Source organism: Mercenaria mercenaria, chromosome 6, assembly GCF_021730395.1.
Source record: "Mercenaria mercenaria strain notata chromosome 6, MADL_Memer_1, whole genome shotgun sequence".
Lineage (NCBI taxonomy): Eukaryota > Metazoa > Mollusca > Bivalvia > Venerida > Veneridae > Mercenaria > Mercenaria mercenaria.
Window position 1 is genome coordinate 27,510,608 of NC_069366.1, and position 18,007 is coordinate 27,528,614.

Sequence of the window (18,007 nt, forward strand, 5' to 3'; positions counted from 1 at the left end):
CATTCTAACACGGCCAGCAAATAACCTACATACATGCAGAGCAAAATCTATCTCGGGTTTTTCTGCAATAACCCACGCGCGTGCAATGACGTCATCCGATCCAGGTGCGTAGCACGGTCGTAAAAATAGTTACCATTTTTTCTAACACTGTTGATACTAGTATGTTGTGTGAGAATCGAAATAACAAGTTCCCAAGTGTGATTTATCGTAGAATAACCCGTGTTTTGAGTTCTTATGCGTAAGAATATATCACGAAAACCACGATTGGGAACTTATTATTTCTTAATTAAGCATTGTCGGCAAAGAAAACTGCAAGTATTACTGACAGTACTGATAACAACAAACAGATCAATAAAATAGTTTAATGATAAAACATCAGATTTTAACATTTGAAATGGAAGTCATGTGACCTTTTCTATTCTTTTAATAAAAAGCATTATAAAAACAGTTTAGTATTCGCTTTGAAATCTACTGCCACAGTTTTAAGCAATATTTTGAAATTGAAACAACAGCTGAAACAAAAACTGCACTTTCAACAATTATAGTTGAATACATACGATTGAAAGAACATATTTGAATTACTCGAATGTTTCTAAAATTGTAATTCGAATATTAGCATCAACTGTTTTAAAAAATAAACAAAGCTCTTAACTATGTGATATAAATTTGATTTGCGGGGTAAATGGTCAGCATTACCAAACAGTTATAATTTGAAAGGAGTGGAATTGTTGCACAATTATCCTGATTCATTATCATTCAAATTAACAAAAAATAAGTTGTGTATTAGGAAATAACACAGCAATTGTCGAAATGAACATGGCTGTGTATTAGGAAATAACAGGGCAATTGTTGAAATGAACTAAAAAGATAGTTTGTGCCTAAGCAAATAACAGAACAATTGTGGAAATGACAAAAAGGTTAGTTTTGTATTAAGAAATAACAGAACAATTGTCGAAATGAACAAAAGTTAGAAGATAACAGAACAATTGTCGAAACGAAATCCTCCTTGTAAGGTAGGTTTCCAAGTTTTTCCATAGAAATGTTTCCGTTTTTGCTTTCCAAAGAAATTTTACCCTTCATCACATAGATCTACATGTTAAGACATTTTAATTCAATAATAAGAACCATATTTGGGAGGAATCTTTTCGATTTCTTTTAATCTCATGTGGGGTTTTGCTCAATACGCTCATTTGATTCACGTTATGATATGTACTTTAAATATGATATGCTGAATAATCTATTTCAATTGTGGTTGAAATGCATTCCACGAAAAGTAACCAGTGCAGCGTTATACAACCATTTATCTATAAATTTGATATGTGGCTCTTTAAAGAAGCTATGTAATAATACAAATCCTAGAATGCCATCACCTTGACCCCGTACGTTACAGTAGCCATATTTCAATGGCAGTTCGGCAGGTACAAGAAATATCATTGTAACATGGTCTTACTATTCAAACATCAACAGTATATGCATCACCAAAAACATTGAATAGCAATTTTAAACAGCATTAAAACTTTTATCAGAAAGTAATGAAAATAGGAAAATGGAAAAACTCAACCATTCCTTGAATGGAGCAACGTTACAATAAAATGGAATAACTCAGGGGCACTGTAACAGAATCAATAAAACACTACTACACAATACTGTTCACATTAATTATAAAGAATGACAATATAAATATATGTAAACATACTTCCTGAAAAATAAAATTGTACCACTTTATGACGATTAGTATTTTTGTAATTGTAAAGAAACAGACATAATACCAGTATAATCTCCAAAAATAAAATGCTTCTTACCTTAATGCGTTTTATGATTTTGAGCGGAATGAAAATATGAAAAAGAACTAGACTTTATAATTCTTAGACAATAGCACATTTTACAATTTAAATGCCAGACAGTCTCTTTTATTTCTCTTCCCCAATCCTGATTTTTCTTTAAATGAACAAAAGTTTATTGCGACATAATAACGTAAAGCTACAGAAGAACCTAAACATTAACTGTCTTCAGAGATAAAAATTAAAGGATCGATCAAGCTAGAAATTTTTCTGGAAAACGATATAGCTGGTAAAATAAACTAAACATTTTAAAACATTTTTTATTTCCAAGTCACATATATGTATGTTTATGATATGTATTTCCAATTCACATGTACCAGTTATCATACTATTACAATGTAGATAGACTAAGTACTTATGTATGCAAGATAAACTTCAAATTCACCCAAAGGCACTTTGGAACATTGGACATACATGAGAGACCCATGTATGACATGATTCACTACCCGCTCTGAATAATAGAAAATAATGCACCAATGAACATAGTGTCATCAAATACAGCTGAAACCCGGTAACTCGAATTCCAAGGGACGAACATTTTACCTAAAATCAGCTTAAAATAACATTTTGTACGTGTGTTTTCTTAACGAAATTTGATAATATGTTCGGGATAGCCGGAATTTTGAGATGAGCGATTTCGAGATATCGAGTTTCAATTGTATATGGTAACTGGATAACACAGAAAGAGGGGTTTTAAATGAGAAAAGCAATAAATATGTAAATAGATATTCAAATATATACAACCATATTTCAAAAACAAAACGCTATGCGGCACTTTTCCACGCAACACATACGACAGTCGAGTATTATCAAAATATTTCCAAAACACTTTTTCACGAAGGAAATCCTTGTTCATCTACAAGTTTAGCAGCATCTGAAAGTCTGTGTCACATATAATCTAATCTTTGACCATCAAAATGTAACTATTTAACTTTGCTTGTCGAGAAAATAATTGAAAATCTAAAACTTAAAGTTGAACATCATATTTAATAACATAATAATGTATTATAATAACATGGTAATATTCCAACCTACGCAGCGAGTGTCAAATTAGCTTAATTATGAGAAAATGTGACACACGTCATTTTGACAAGAAGTTTTGTCTTGTTTGTACCTATCAAGCAAATCTAAAGATATTTGTTGGCAGATTTATATCACTGTTGTCTACTACACATTAGTTAATGTTGGTATGATATATCTAGCTGCATGATGTGTTTTAAGATATATGATAAGATATCAAAGTTTTACTCGTCACGCTTGTAACTTCAAATATTGCAATGTCTGTACCGAGTTAAATTTCTAAAAGGTACGGATCGATTACAATTATGATATTTGTGTTCATATCTTCGATCTACTTTCTCTGCTTCATTGGGAAATATACATACTCGAAACAGTTAAAAACGAAAGTGAATAAAAGTATTTTCATTTCAAATTTTCAATTATAAAAATATAGTAAACTTATTTATTTTGACAAAGCAGATAAAAGTGTTTCAAGAATACTAGTTATTTTGCATCGTAAAACGGAAAAATAAAATCGGATCGAAATATTTTGAGTGTCTAAGATAACAGCTATCAGCAACTGAAAATCTTACAAAGAAGAAATATAGAAGGAATGTAGTTTTTTTATCGTAAGAATGTGATTATCAAGTGTGCTTCAACAATATTCCTCTAATGATATCTCACACCAACGACACTCTCGGTGTAAATTCCCTGTGACAATTCATTTCCCTGTAAAAACGCCAGACCTTAATGAAAGTCATACTCTATCCGACGTCGCGCATGCATTCTTTATACAAAATTTCCCAAAGGACTCTTACACTTCCACACAGACAAAATTGAAACTAGACGGAGACGAACGTTTGACAAATTTTGTAAAAAATATATACTTATATAATATGACTATAGCTACAATTTGTCTCTTCAGGTCACAGATGTCAAAATTAATATACACGACCAGAAATATCACAAAGACTGAAAGACTAGATGATATGAATGGTTAATATAATATACTGAAAAATAAAAGAAAATTGTAAAACGGTCATAAGCAATACATAACTTCCTGAAAAAGTACATTATATAGCTTTTGGTTTCGATCACAATTTAAAGAATTTATCATATTTAGAAGTGTACGCCAAACCTTGGAACTAAATGGTTTGGTTTTGGTTTTTCTTTCTTTTTAACGCACTTTTGAATAAAATGTAATCATCATGCTTTCATTTAAAAACACATGCCATCTATAATTCTGTCATGGTTACGAAATTTACCATGTTATGATATTTCAATATTTTATTTATACTTTATTTAGAACACACTAATGTCTAATCACCACTTATCAAAAAGAAAGCTAAAGCCATTTAGCAAAGTAAAACTACAAAACAAATTGAAATTATTACTACAAAGTAATGTGTTCTTTAACAAAAAACTGAAAATACAATACAAATTCTAAGCAATTTGAAAACTAAATCATACAATGATAGAATTGATGTTAGTAATTCTATACAATGACAATGCATGAAACTCTACATATCTATTGATAACAAAACAAAGTCATTTACTTTATGAGTAACAATTTCTATTTTCTTCATCCAAAATCTGGTCTACAAATGTACTTCTTTGTCTTGACGGTACTAAATGAAATTTAAGGTTATTCTTCATAACTAAAGTTTTTAAAGACTCATAATGCCCTTGTTGAAAAAGTGGTTTATGAATACTAAATATATTAATTTCTAAACTACTTGTCAAAGGTCTCAATACTGATGAACAAGGTAGAATGGTTTTCTTAATCTATTTTAATGACCCCATTTATGGCTCTTGTGCAGTATCAAAAGTACCGCTTCTTTAACCATGTAATTATGCACAATATCTATTTGGACAGCTGTTTCATCTGTTTTTAAAATAAACTTGAAAGCATTATGGAACTTTAAAGGTAGCCAATCGAAATTTTGTCAAGTAATGAATTTTTCATGTTGTTCATTCGACTTTTTTCTGTTCAATATGCATTAAGTACATACTGTTAGATATTTTCGAAGTTTCATTTTTCTAACCTCGTGGAAAAAACAAGACAATATTATTGTAATAAATTTGATAGTCATAATGTGTATAAGAAGCGATATGATAATAAGAGAAATTTTATAATATCTGTCAAAGAAATACATCGATTTATATGTTTAGCATTAATTTAATAAAGCTTCAATTTTGTTGAATCATTGTTACCTCCCTTTTTGTTTATCTGAGTTGCAATGGATTGAAAATAAGTAAACTCTATAATAATAGGTATTCAAGATGTTGTAAAACTGATATTTTCTTTAAGATTATTGAATGTTAAATATAAATTAAAAATTGAAAATAATGTTAAAATCAAAGAATATACACATTTTTTGTTTGCAATATACAAACCTAAGTAATTACAAGATTTTATAAAAGACAAATGAATATACATTGTTCTTTTCCTAAAGTAAATCTTTCACAGAATATATGAACAGTTACCAAAGTAATTAAAATGTTACCATTATGCATTTGAACATCTGTTAATGCCAGATGAAAGGTGCAGTACTTTGGAACCAGTAGTGCTTTTGGATCATGAGGTCCAATCAGTTGATTAATGACTAAAAACTGGATCTGCTATTTCTTTTACTTGATTGCATTTTATGATCTACTACATTAATGAGTACGTGTGTGTATCTAGAATATTTCAACAAATAAAAACACAAACTAGAAAACTTTGATTCTCAACACATATGAGGAATGTACATTTGATTAGAAGATGATATGTCATTATTTTAACAACAAGAAAAGTTCTTATAAAATATAACAAAACAAATATTTTATGTGTAACAACAAACTAAAATAATAACAAAACAGTCAAAATGTTCCAATTTTAGGCTACTCAAATGCCACATTATCTATACCAACGATGCCGTTGTTTTCAGTATGCTCTTCTTTGTAAATTTCGTTCTCACTTTTATCAATATAATCTTCTTCTTTATCTTCTATATCGCCAATAATGGAGTCTTCATCAAGAGCTTCTTCTGATGGCGCCTGAGAACTACGAAATGAATCCGACCTCCATTTTGTCTGTGACATAAGTCTGTCACGGGCATTACTCAGTACCTTCTTTTCATGTGCATTGTTGTCATTGTTATCACCACTTATACCTAAAGAAAATTAGGAATATTCAAATTTTCTGTTGGTTTTGCGAGAATTAATGGAAAAAAACATCTCTTGGATTTTTCCGAGATTTTGGTGATGTATTCACAAATTGGTAGTGAGCTCATTTTAATCCGACTAAAGCCAATGAATACATTTATTTAAGGAAAACCAGAAAAAATGGACTTTGTTTTGTTTTGCCATTACTAATGTTGTTTGAGATATTAGCTGTTTACTTAATTTGCCCCTAAGTTGTCCATGTAAGACTAGGAAACCATAACTACAATTATTGCAACTCACCACTTAATTCGTATGTATTGTGTTAAAAGGCTATTACAGAAAAGGAGTTCACCAAATTGCCCAATTTTTATCGTCGTAGACGTTAAAAACTAGATTCATATTAAAGGCGTAGATTGGCTCGGAGACTTACTTGATGAAATTCTTGAAAGTTGCTTATGTAATTCTCCAAACTGCAATTCCCTGCTTCTCATCACGTTAAGCATTTCATAACGGAAGCTAGACAGATCCTGCTTGATCTCTTCGAAGTCATCTAGATTATAAAACGTATAACCATAAACCAAAAGCGTAAATACAGGGGTCATAATATTCAAAGAGCACTTAATACCAGTAATTTTTGCAGTTCATTGCAATGAGTTGGAAACCCAGACCTAGTGTGAATTCGAGTAAGGAAGCTCTCCTGCTAGCTTGCAAGTGGGGCGTTAATTCTACCACCCGTTCTTGAGAACAGCTTCTATCTTCTTCATCCGTCAATAATGGAAAGTTGTCAGAATGTGAGCAGTCTTCATATATATAAATTTTTACGTTATATATTTTAAATAGTCGCCATATGTGAACAATATTTGAAACGTTACGGAACTGCATACGGTCATAAAAAAAGAATACATTTGTGTTAAAATGGTATAATACGGTAATGTGTTATATGGGTGACATAGGTTATGCTCTGATTTAAAAGAAACTTATTATAAAACAAGACAATTCTACAAAGGTAAACAATTTAACAACTACATATCAAAATTTTACCTTCTGTAACCTCTGCTTCTCTTTGAATGTCAAAGATATATCGCTGTATGATTCTCTGCATGACACGCTGTAGAAAAACAAAATATGCTAATATCACACCTATTGCAAAGTAAGGATTTGGCATGGGTTTTTTTCGTGTTATTACATCTGCTGAATTCCAAGGGATTGGCTGGTGCCCGCTTCCGTTCGGGCGAGGAATACTGCAGGTCACATATCAAGAAACACATATGCATGAAAGCTATTCTAACCTAAAACGTACAAAAATCTAAACAAATAAATATTATGTCAATAAACGTTTTCCTTTGTTTCAGTTATTTGTTGTAGGGCCGATTATTCCTTTATGTTTCGCCTTTGAAAACTGTAATTACAACAGTTTTATGCTAGAGCAAACTTTAACCTACTCGCCAACGGATGGGTTGAAAATTATCAATAGCTTAATATTCACCATGTTTGACAGAGAATGTATATATGACACTGAAAAAAAAGAATATTAAAATTAGCGAAAATAAGTATTTGATATTTGTAAAAAGGCAAGGAGAATGTTAATTTTCTCCATTATTTCAAAAACATTCCAAAGCTTTAGTCCTTTCTGCACAACTTATTGGATATCTTGCAAAACCATATGTACAGATCAGCTCACGCGGAAAACCCACTTTCCGTTTTTCCTCGAAGGAAAAATCTTACATAGCGAGGAATTCCTCCGAGTACTGCCTAATTCTGACTCGGAGTACCGACTGTTATAGTTTTATTACTTTAGCGGAATTTCGTCGAGTCACTCCGAGAAATTACTTGACGGAACTCCGAGTCGAAATTAAACAGGTAACACTATAATGACTTCCGGTATTTTATGGCCACTCCGCGCGACTCCGAGTCTGTAATAAACAATAAATCGGTCATTTCGAGTGCCGCGAGATGATTTGACGAAACTTCGAGGCAGTATTTCCGTACTTGGACGGATTGTTTTCATATAATTAGCTTGTTCTTTTAATTGAATGTATGAAACTTTTGTGAATTTTGATATTGAAATAGTTTCTGACCATGCGAATTAGATTAAGAAGTATATTTACATGTATGTATAATAAACTAAACAATTAATCATACGAAATTAAACAAATTTTCAAATCACCGCTGTTAAAGGCAAGTGATTTGTTAAAATTTGATATTTAAATAATTTCTGACTTTGCGAATTAAATTTAGGAAAAAGTCGTGTAATAATTTATGCACTAAATTAAGAATAACTTATAAATAGATAAACTTTAAAATAACACCCGCTAAAAGTAAATTGTTTTGTATGATATTGAAATACATGCGAATTAGATTTAGAAGTAAATTTTTGTAGAACGGACTAAATTATTAATCATATACAATTAAACAAATTTCCAAATGAGCGCTGTTAAAGGAAACTGCTTTGTTAAATTTTGATATAGAAATAATTACTGACTTTGCGTATTTTAGTTAGAAATAAAGTCATGAAAATGAACTAAATTATCAATAATTATAACTAGATAAATTTTAAGAATACGCCCGCTAGAAAAGTAAATTGTTAAGTATTAAGAATTATATAAAACTAAAACAAAATTAAAATAAATGCCGTTAAAAAATAGTGATTTGTTAAATATTACATTGAAATAAATTCTGACAGTGCAAATTAGATTTAGAAATAAATTGATGTAAAATGGACTTAATTAGAAACTGTATAAGACTAGATAAACGATAAGATAATGGCCGTGAAAGAAAAGTGACTTTTATTAATTAGTGAAAATTATGGAAGAAATGATTAATTTACATAATGGAAATGGTCTTTCTTTAATTCATTCATTTGGAAGGAATTATAAATAGGATAAAAATACTACTACCGTATCCACTCAAAAAGTGATAAAATATCATAAGTTAACAGAAAAAAATGGGTTATCTTAAAATAAGATAAAAATACTACAGTATTATTTTTATTTACAAATTCTTTGTTATTTCGCTTATCATTATGTAAAATATAATCACCCTGCTCCGAGTAATCTAAACTCTGTCATCGAAGTTACTCGAAGGCCCATTTAAGTTTGTACAGGTAATTAATTATTCGTCTCGGAGTCACTTGAGGGAATTCCGTCAAGTGACTCGGAAACAAAAGAAAAAATACAGGTGTGTATTCCGCTAATTGGATTTCATCTCGAGTCACTTCGAGGATTTCCTTCGAGTGACTTCGCATAAATCATCGGAGTCAGATAGCGAAATTCCTTGACGGAAAATGGCTGACTCGAAGAAACTTCGAGTCGGAGTCTTGGTACTCGTTTTGGCCATCCTCCGAGGATCGAGTAGAATGGGTTTTCCGCGTGGGCTGATCTGTACCACAAGTCACTTTCATAGTATGCACTCCTATTTCATCGGCTTTTAGAAAATGTGTAGGAGAGTCGCTTTAAGATTTATATAATCAATGAAGTTGAATTAATTCTAGTATATTTAAGATAAAGGCATAAAAGTAAAATGCCCGGCAAAACAAAATTTACCAGGAAAATCATAAGGTTTAACTCCAGTAAAATGACAATACAAGCAAGCCTTTCAGTTAACTATTTTACTGATATGTCTGCCCGCAAGTAATTTTATGGTCCGGTATAATTATGCAGATGTAGTTAAAATCGACCTTAATTCATAGTAATCAGAAACTGACAAACATTTGTTCTCTTACAGCGATATAATCAATGTCAAGATAGACGGAACCCATTACATTAATGCCGACGCGTACTATTCACCAGACACATAATAGAATCATTTGGATTGTTTAGCTGACTATTTTTTCATTATATCAATATAATACTCACAATGTCAGAAACAATTACTATCAATTATGAAAATTGTTCTCTACCTGATAACTTTTGCTTCCGTCTAAAAACCCAGGAATACTGTTTCTCTGTAAATGACGCCTCCTGGGTACTTTAGGTTTTTCCGCAAGTCCTAGGTCATTTGCTGTTGCATTGGCTTCGTAGATGTCGACAGCTGACAGGTCTACTGAACTGTTTGCCGAGTCGTTCCGATTCAAAAGATGATTGGCGATTTCTGTAACACTTTGCAATGGCTGAAATGATATTAAATAAAAGTTAAACATAAAACTTCATGCAGTATCTTATATGACTATTTTTCTTTTTTTCATACTGAATTTATAATTCTTGAGTTGAGTAAAATGATAAGATGTGAATTTTTGCAGAGCATATCGGATGTAATAAAATCAAAACAAAAGACAAGTAATTCATTCAATTTGGAAAGACATATATGTAAGGTTCTTTTTATCTTTCTTCTGCTGAAATTACTCCTTTCTTTTCCTAAAACAGGTAAAGTCAATTCGACCAACGTCTTGCTTCCCTTAAAAAATATTATAATGCTAATGTAATAACAGGTTATAAATTTGTATTGAAAAATCTTCACGAGTTCTGCAGTAGCGATATCTCGCGTCTTTAGGAGCGCAATATTATTGCGAAAAGAACGAGTACATATTTCGTGACGCAAAGCTAATTATATATTAATACATATATATTTTCATGTATCATAATCATGTGAATGACAAATATTTTTGTAAATTTGTTCCTACGCCAGAGTACGGTAGAAAAGTCCGCCGTGAATGAACTTTCTTACCTGACGTCACCAATTAAAAAGGAATAAGAAATGACGTGACAAACCCGATATGAAATGTGCACGTCAATATGGAAAAATATTCACGACTTCTGTCCTGTTGTAATGAAAGGGAAATGACGTATGTAATGAGTATTGGTAAATAAATGGGAGAACGCTACCTTTTAGTGATAATGGCCCTAGCAAGGTGACAATAGCCCCTGGGCATTAGCCCGAGGTCCATTATCTTTATCCAGGGCCCATATCACTCAAAAGCACCACTCTCCCATATATTTACCTGTTAATTACATGTTAACCTATACTCTAAAAAGAATAGTTTAGTATTCTATTTTTATTTGGTACTGGCATCTACTGACATAAAACTTTTCAGCCTTTATAGGCTTGTTGGTTCGAGTTTTCTAGTTTTTATAGTATACTTCTAGACCTACATGAAACTGTATAACAATCCAATGCCTTTACACTTGTACTTTGTTGTATTTTTAACTGAAATTAAGTTATTTCCACGGCGGTACGCTTCAGATAATCAATTTAAAACTATAACAAAAATATAAGCTGTTTTCCTCTATGAAAGGTCATGACGTCATTTCTGTTTACGGACGAATATTTCCCGCTTTTACGTCAGGTCCATTATTGATAATGGCCCTGGAACCAATTATGGACAATTAAAGAACATATGTCTCCCATTGCATGTAATATTGCTACATACTTCAAATTATTATTTTTATTATAGCAATTATAGTCATAAAACATGTGCAGCAAGGCTTGCTACCGATCAATCCTATGAAGTTTCAATCAAATTCCACCAATAGTATATGAGAAGAATATCAGAAAATGACATTTAAGGGGACAAAATTCCAAATGAAATAATTCCAGCGGGGCCTGCCGACAAAATGTACAACTAGGCTCAATAATAATAAAGTTGAAAATCTGGCCAATCACCTCAGCACCATTTCTTGTTACTGGTATGTCTCCAAGAGCAGTCCCATTTTCATCAGGTGGTTTTAATAAATTTTCTTCTTCCTTATCCCAGCAATCAAATACCCACTCAAATACAGCTCGCGGTAGTCGCATAACGTTCAAAGGCACGGGTAATACGTCTTCCTCTGTCATGTACTCCATGTATAGTTGGCTGCGAGCAAACTTCCATTCTACATCCGATGATTCCTTAAAAAGATTCAGAAGTATTCTCGTTTAATAAATACATCCTGCGTAGCAGTTGCCAAGAACATTTCGAACGTTATTTCTCTTTATACCTGTAAATGATCATTACTTAATACAGACGGTTTATTTAAACAGCACAAATGTTATTGAATAAATCAATTCCACAACTTTAAAATGCTCTGCAAAGTATTTATTCAACCAAAGCAAATCATATTTAAAATCTACAATATTAATATCAGTTATTTGTTCAGCCTGCGGAAAAAAGGTGTAATATTTTCAATAGATGCCTCAGCACTGCTGTTTCCTGGGTTAGATGAGCAAAACTTTTAACTGGCGTTTTATGGAAGTCAATGAATTATCCCGTGCCAGTCCGTGTCTAAAAATAATGGAATATCATTTGTCACCCGCTATGAATAAATTTAAAAGCCATCACATGACACTGATATAAGGTGTGATGTGAACACTAAATCAATATGATGAAAAATAATAACTTACTGCGATAGCCTGAAATGATCTTGCCATCATAGCTATCAACATGTTAAGGAGCACGGTAACCATCAGAAAATTGTACAGACCATACAGACAGTACCCTATGTCTTCTGTTACGCTGTTGTTGTAATCTGCGAGAGTCACCACGTCCGATTCTCCGCGGCCAAACACTGACCAAAATATGGTGCGGAATGTTTTTACCGTACTATAAATGAAACATATCGAATTTCGAATAACGAATTAGCTAACGTATTGGTGTATTAAAGATAAAAAATGTAAGTTTACCATTACCTATATTCAGATAAAGATATTAAATAAAATCTAGGACTCGAGAAGTCACACTAATATAATACATGTATATTCATTTATTAACAAGGTTATAAGAATATTATGAGCACGGTTTAATCTACATTGACAGGAGAAAGCACCGACAGATAACATTACTAAAAAGTGGTATTTTATTTCGGATAATATTTACGATAAGAGTGTTTAAATATACACTTATTAAATGATGATTGTGGGTTTGGTGTGGTAATTAACAGGACTAACCCTATATCTGCACGAGGAAGCAGACCAAGTGCAAATACAGGGTTAGGAGTGTCATTAACCATACAAGAAACGTCTCTTCCGCTTAATGAGTTGTTTTAAATATGCATAAACATAAAAACGAGTACTCGATCGTGCAAATCATTTAGTCATATAAAACATCGACGTTAACAAGCGTTTCACCGAGACGACACAGAGTGAAATGACGTCAAATATGACACACATCCATGACGGTCCAATAACCAGTTATTGTGCACGTTTCTTATTCGCTTAGTGTTTGGTAGTTTGTCTTGTGCAGTTTTGTTGCAGTTCATAGTAAGATATAATAAGGTTTATAATAATTAATTATAAAGCACATACTCTCCAAATGCATCCTGGGCCTTTACAACAAATGTTCGCTTCTCGACTTCAATGCTTTCGCGGACGTTGTAGTACCAGTACAAGTTTTGAAGCCCTATCAGGAATGCCACTACCACTATACTCAGGAGACAGAGGCATTTCATAATATCCTGAACAACAAAAGGAATTATGGTATATCTACAATATGATAATTTTAACACATTCAAAAAAAGGTACCTACACGATCTTACCAAAGCAAGACAATGGCGTTTTCGGCGATAATTTATATCAGATTGCCAATGCGTAGAGTTTTTATCGGATGATTCAACTCAGGCTGACAATATTTAATATCTGCTTCATCGGGATCATTCTATGGTGGCGGAGATCTTGCATCCACTTTTCCTTTGCATAAAAGCTATAATCTTAAATGGCAGAATTTTTTTTCAGGGAAAGCTACAGTCGAAGTCTTTTCTTTTCCAAAATATTTTTGTTACAGATCTACTTTTATTATTCATAAAAGTTATACATTTTGTACTGAACAGTCTGTTTAAGCACATGAAATAGCGAAAACAAGAATCAGATTGATCAAACTTATGACTTCTAATTATGAAAACTGCCAAACACAAAAGGCAAAATGCTTCAGGTTTGCTATTAATACATATGATTGATACTAACACTAAAGAGCCTTAGCCAGAAACAAAAGGATGAGCAAGGACAAATTAGTGGGGCTGAATTTTGAAAAGCTCTGTTACCATTTTAGATATAATCTCCCCGCTTTCGGATTTATTTATACAATAATTATCCTTGTGAAAATCATGTGCAGGCCCGTGCCTTTGGGTAGCCATGCTAATGACTATCATGTACACACCTGTATGGCTAGTTCTACGCTATTTCAAGCAAAAGAGTTGGTGTAAGTTAACTTATATTTTTCAAAAATAATTGCCTTTAGGAAAAACAAACATCCGATAAAACACATTAATCTATCAAGACCTACTTCAAGATACAGGCAGTGTTTTCTAAGATAAGTACATGTAATCTCAAAGAGGGGAGAGAAGAAGCAAACTATTTTAGTAGGACTGATACAGTTTTATCTATTCAGCTGTTCTTGTTAATTTATTCTAATTTCAAATCTCATGTAATTAAGGCATGTAGGCATGTACATCATCAGGGCCAGTTTATCCTGGTCTTCAGCTTTTTATAAATACTACTGATGTATGTATGATTTGCGATCGAAGCAAGCACAAAAATCTTCAGAAATGATTCGAGGTTTAACTTTAAGGCTATCAAAATTGTATGTTTTTCAGGGAAGCGCGTTGGGTTGGTCCCCTGAATCAGCAGAATATCTGTAGTATAATACATGTATGTGTGTATACCATTGGTGTAAGTTTTCAAACGTGTGTGGGCTTGGGTAGAAGAGAGTATGGAAGGAGATATACAGGGGTCCTTCACATGACAATTTTGATATTCTAAATGCTTAATCGACCATTCTGGTGACTTTTGAGAGACAGAAATTTCTATCATAAACTGGAGTTTCAAAACTAGTTGTGCCGTTATATGAGTAGGAATTTACTAAGGTGTCAGAGTCTAGAAGGGAGTGGTACCATAAAAGATTCTGAATATTTCAAAAGCCAAATGCTATATTCTTGAGCGTTTATAGTAACAAGTATATGAAACAGATATACATACATAAACAATTGTCCCTAAACGGCAGTGTCCCTGACAATGTATAATGTGTAGGTAATAGTTCATATATTAGAATTATTGATATAATGTAATGAAGTTAAATTTACACCATACAGCTTAAACACTTTCAAATTCTTCAGCAGACTGCCCGTCCTTAATTATAAACAAACAGTAAATATGTATCGATAAAATATCAAATGCAAAAGCAGTCTAAAAGAAAAGAAAATGACCACATGAATGTATATATCTTATCAAAACTCTGACCCAGAGCAAGATCTTTCCCGTAATTTGGGAACCTTTTTTCAAGATGTTGAAGCCAGAACTTGTTTTCAAGCAAACCCAAAGTAAGATTTTTTTCATAAAAATCCCATCCTCAACTCCGTGTCCCACCCAGAATATCAAATGGTCGCCCTTTGATAACGAAATAAGCTTTAGCAAAGAATCAAACTCCAGACGTCAACAGAGCCTTACAACTCCATCTTAAAAACAAAGATAAATATCAAACAGGGAAATCCCAACAACCTGAAATGATACTTTAAACATACTATTTACCGATAACGGTTTGCGAGAGTCCGGTAGACTTCACGAGCAGCCACAGTGCACAAATATTAAGGATAAAAAGATAATTTATTCACATGTAAACTTACAACAAGCATTCTTCCGAGCGATATTTGAAGAGGACCAAGGGCTTCGTTAGCCGGTAGTAGATATGATATTCGTGAAAAGCTGATGATATTTGCTATCGCAAATAAACCTTCTGACAGATTGATAGGATCAAACTTGCTCCAGAAAAAACGGTCTGAAATCAATAAATAAACGTTTGAAATAGTTAAGTACATGTCTACTTCTGAAGCAAGAAATAAGTAAACGAGCAAATCATTCCTGTACAAGAAGGTACTAGTATATGCCCTTTTTATCAACTGGCTATTGCTATTTTAAACTACAAAAAAGGAACAAAACAAGTCGTCTCAGATAAGACGTTTCGTGTCAGAAATATAGCAATTACTTTCTGAAACATAACAAGTTTTTGGAAAAAAATCACATTTTTTCTGAGCTACGAAAAATCTTTTCGAAAGACTTGTTTGCTTATTTGTTTTATGTTTAGCGCCATTTTCAACAGTATTTCACTTATGTTACGGCGGGCAGTCCACCTAACCAGCAATTCTGGATTTTGTTGCAGTTCTATTCTCCGCAAGTAACTGCCAACTTCTCCACATGAATCAGAGGTGGAGAACGAAATTACTCAAGACATTTGTCTTTTATCAAATCGTCCCGGAGAACATACGCCTCGCATGGGAATGGACCTGACGGTCCTGCGAACCGTAGATCTTCGTTTTCCCTGTTTAACTAAGCGGTTGGTTACTGTCAAGCAATATAGATTCGGAGGCTCAATTTTTACATTTGATCAGATGAAAAGATTTCTTTAAAGGCATCTAAACTACACGCTTGAGTAATCATGCTAGGCAACTAGAAAAACATGGCAATTCACAAAACGTACAGCAAGACACAGTATTTAACTGAAAATGACATAAGTGACAAGTAAATCTTTGAAATTACCGTTTCTCGCTATAACTATATGTGACTTAGAGCACTTTGTTTCGCTATCAGTTTAAAAAAAATATTCAACCAAGGTGATATAACTTAATAAAACTTAGACACAAGAAATCAGATATCCTGTGCATCACCGTTTTCATGAAATCTGCATCAAATTGTAACAAAAAAAATGATTTGCATGTTAAATTATCATGCAGGAACTCAAAACTGTTCACTATTTTTACCCTTGTCAATCAGTAAATCCATTAGCATTATAAGAAAATCATTTATAATCAGCAGGGATTTAATTTGAACAGGGTGAACAGATGTCTTTAAGCCTTACCCTGCTATATTTCTATAATGAACTAGACTATCTTTCAATTTGGACAGTACCGTTAACTGTTAAAAGAGGTGCATACCAAAAAGAAAAATCAGTCTAATAACTCCGGTATAATACAGTTATACAGGCTAACAGTTTAGGCCTCTCTGACTGACTATGTTTTCACAACTTCATCAGCAAGATTAATCACTCAGTCTCTTTTAAAAATAGTTTTAGAAACACCTTATACTGTTAAAACAAAATATGGTCTATAAACTACTAGTAATTTAAAACTAAATATATCAAGTTCTGTGCATACTGCTATCTTAATTCAATAATCTGTTGAGACAGTACAAATATTGTCTTGGCCTAATATATATTACTGTCACTTTATCACTAGACACTTTTTTGTATATATTATAATGTAACCGCTAAAGAATACAGTTATTCTACTGAGAGTCTTTAAAGTGGCACATATAAAGCGGTATCACGGGTGGTAAACGCGCAATCCAGTTCCCACTGGGAATACGCTAAAATGGGTTGCGCGACTTCCGGTGCTGGTGTTGCGCATCAGTATATACAAAATCGAGGTAGGTGGGTCTTTGTTTTTGTAAATAATGACACATATACGAGTGCTTTCGAAAAAAAAGCAAAATGCTATTCGACACAAAAGTGAATAAAGATCCTATGTGTGAAATACCAACTTATTAATTTAAGAATCAACTCTGTTATCACGAAAACTCTGCTGGCTCAAGCTGTCAAAAAAAAACATGGAATCATGAAAAATGCAAATTTTCTAACTCTTGTGCCTTCTTGCTGGAAATGTGACGCTTCTAATGATAAAACACGTGTAGAACAGTCATGAATATTACAAGTGTACACTTGAATGAAATGTTGCTTTTGTGGGAAAGATATCAAAAAAATAATCGGAATGGGGTTGCGCCCCGGGAATGGAGTTGCGCGTATACATTACTAGTATATACATTATGATGTATACGAGCAACTCCATTCCCGATGCGCAACCCCATTCCCGATGATTTTTTTGTCAATAATGTCCCCGTAAGCAGGATTTGAAACCAATAATTTTGATATTCGTTACTTTATAACAGTTGAGTTATCACAAAAAGCATCAGATGTCCTCAGATTAGGCATATGAGGTCAGAAACTTCCATTTTTGTTGATTTCATACTTTTTTCACGCTTCGTGTCGCCTGAGTTTATGTGATAATGGAGCCGAATCATAAATTACAAACCAGATATTTTACACATATGATGTATTACCATATTTGTGT

General features: G+C 32.7%; 1 protein-coding gene across 1 annotated transcript in view; it reads right to left on the bottom strand.

Annotated features, from left to right (window-relative positions):
• Window positions 1-355: 355 nt before the first annotated feature.
• Window positions 356-18,007, bottom strand: part of LOC123549335 (short transient receptor potential channel 7-like) — a 41,284-nt gene continuing 23,632 nt past the window's right edge. Inside the window, exons 9-16 of the mRNA XM_045337347.2 lie at window positions 15,512-15,663; window positions 13,203-13,351; window positions 12,303-12,501; window positions 11,586-11,810; window positions 9,886-10,095; window positions 7,029-7,095; window positions 6,418-6,537; window positions 356-5,995 (exon numbers count right to left, since the gene is read on the bottom strand). Coding sequence (XP_045193282.2) covers window positions 5,724-5,995; window positions 6,418-6,537; window positions 7,029-7,095; window positions 9,886-10,095; window positions 11,586-11,810; window positions 12,303-12,501; window positions 13,203-13,351; window positions 15,512-15,663 — 1,394 coding nt within the window. The 3' untranslated portion in view covers window positions 356-5,723. The remainder of the gene's footprint in view (window positions 5,996-6,417; window positions 6,538-7,028; window positions 7,096-9,885; window positions 10,096-11,585; window positions 11,811-12,302; window positions 12,502-13,202; window positions 13,352-15,511; window positions 15,664-18,007) is intronic.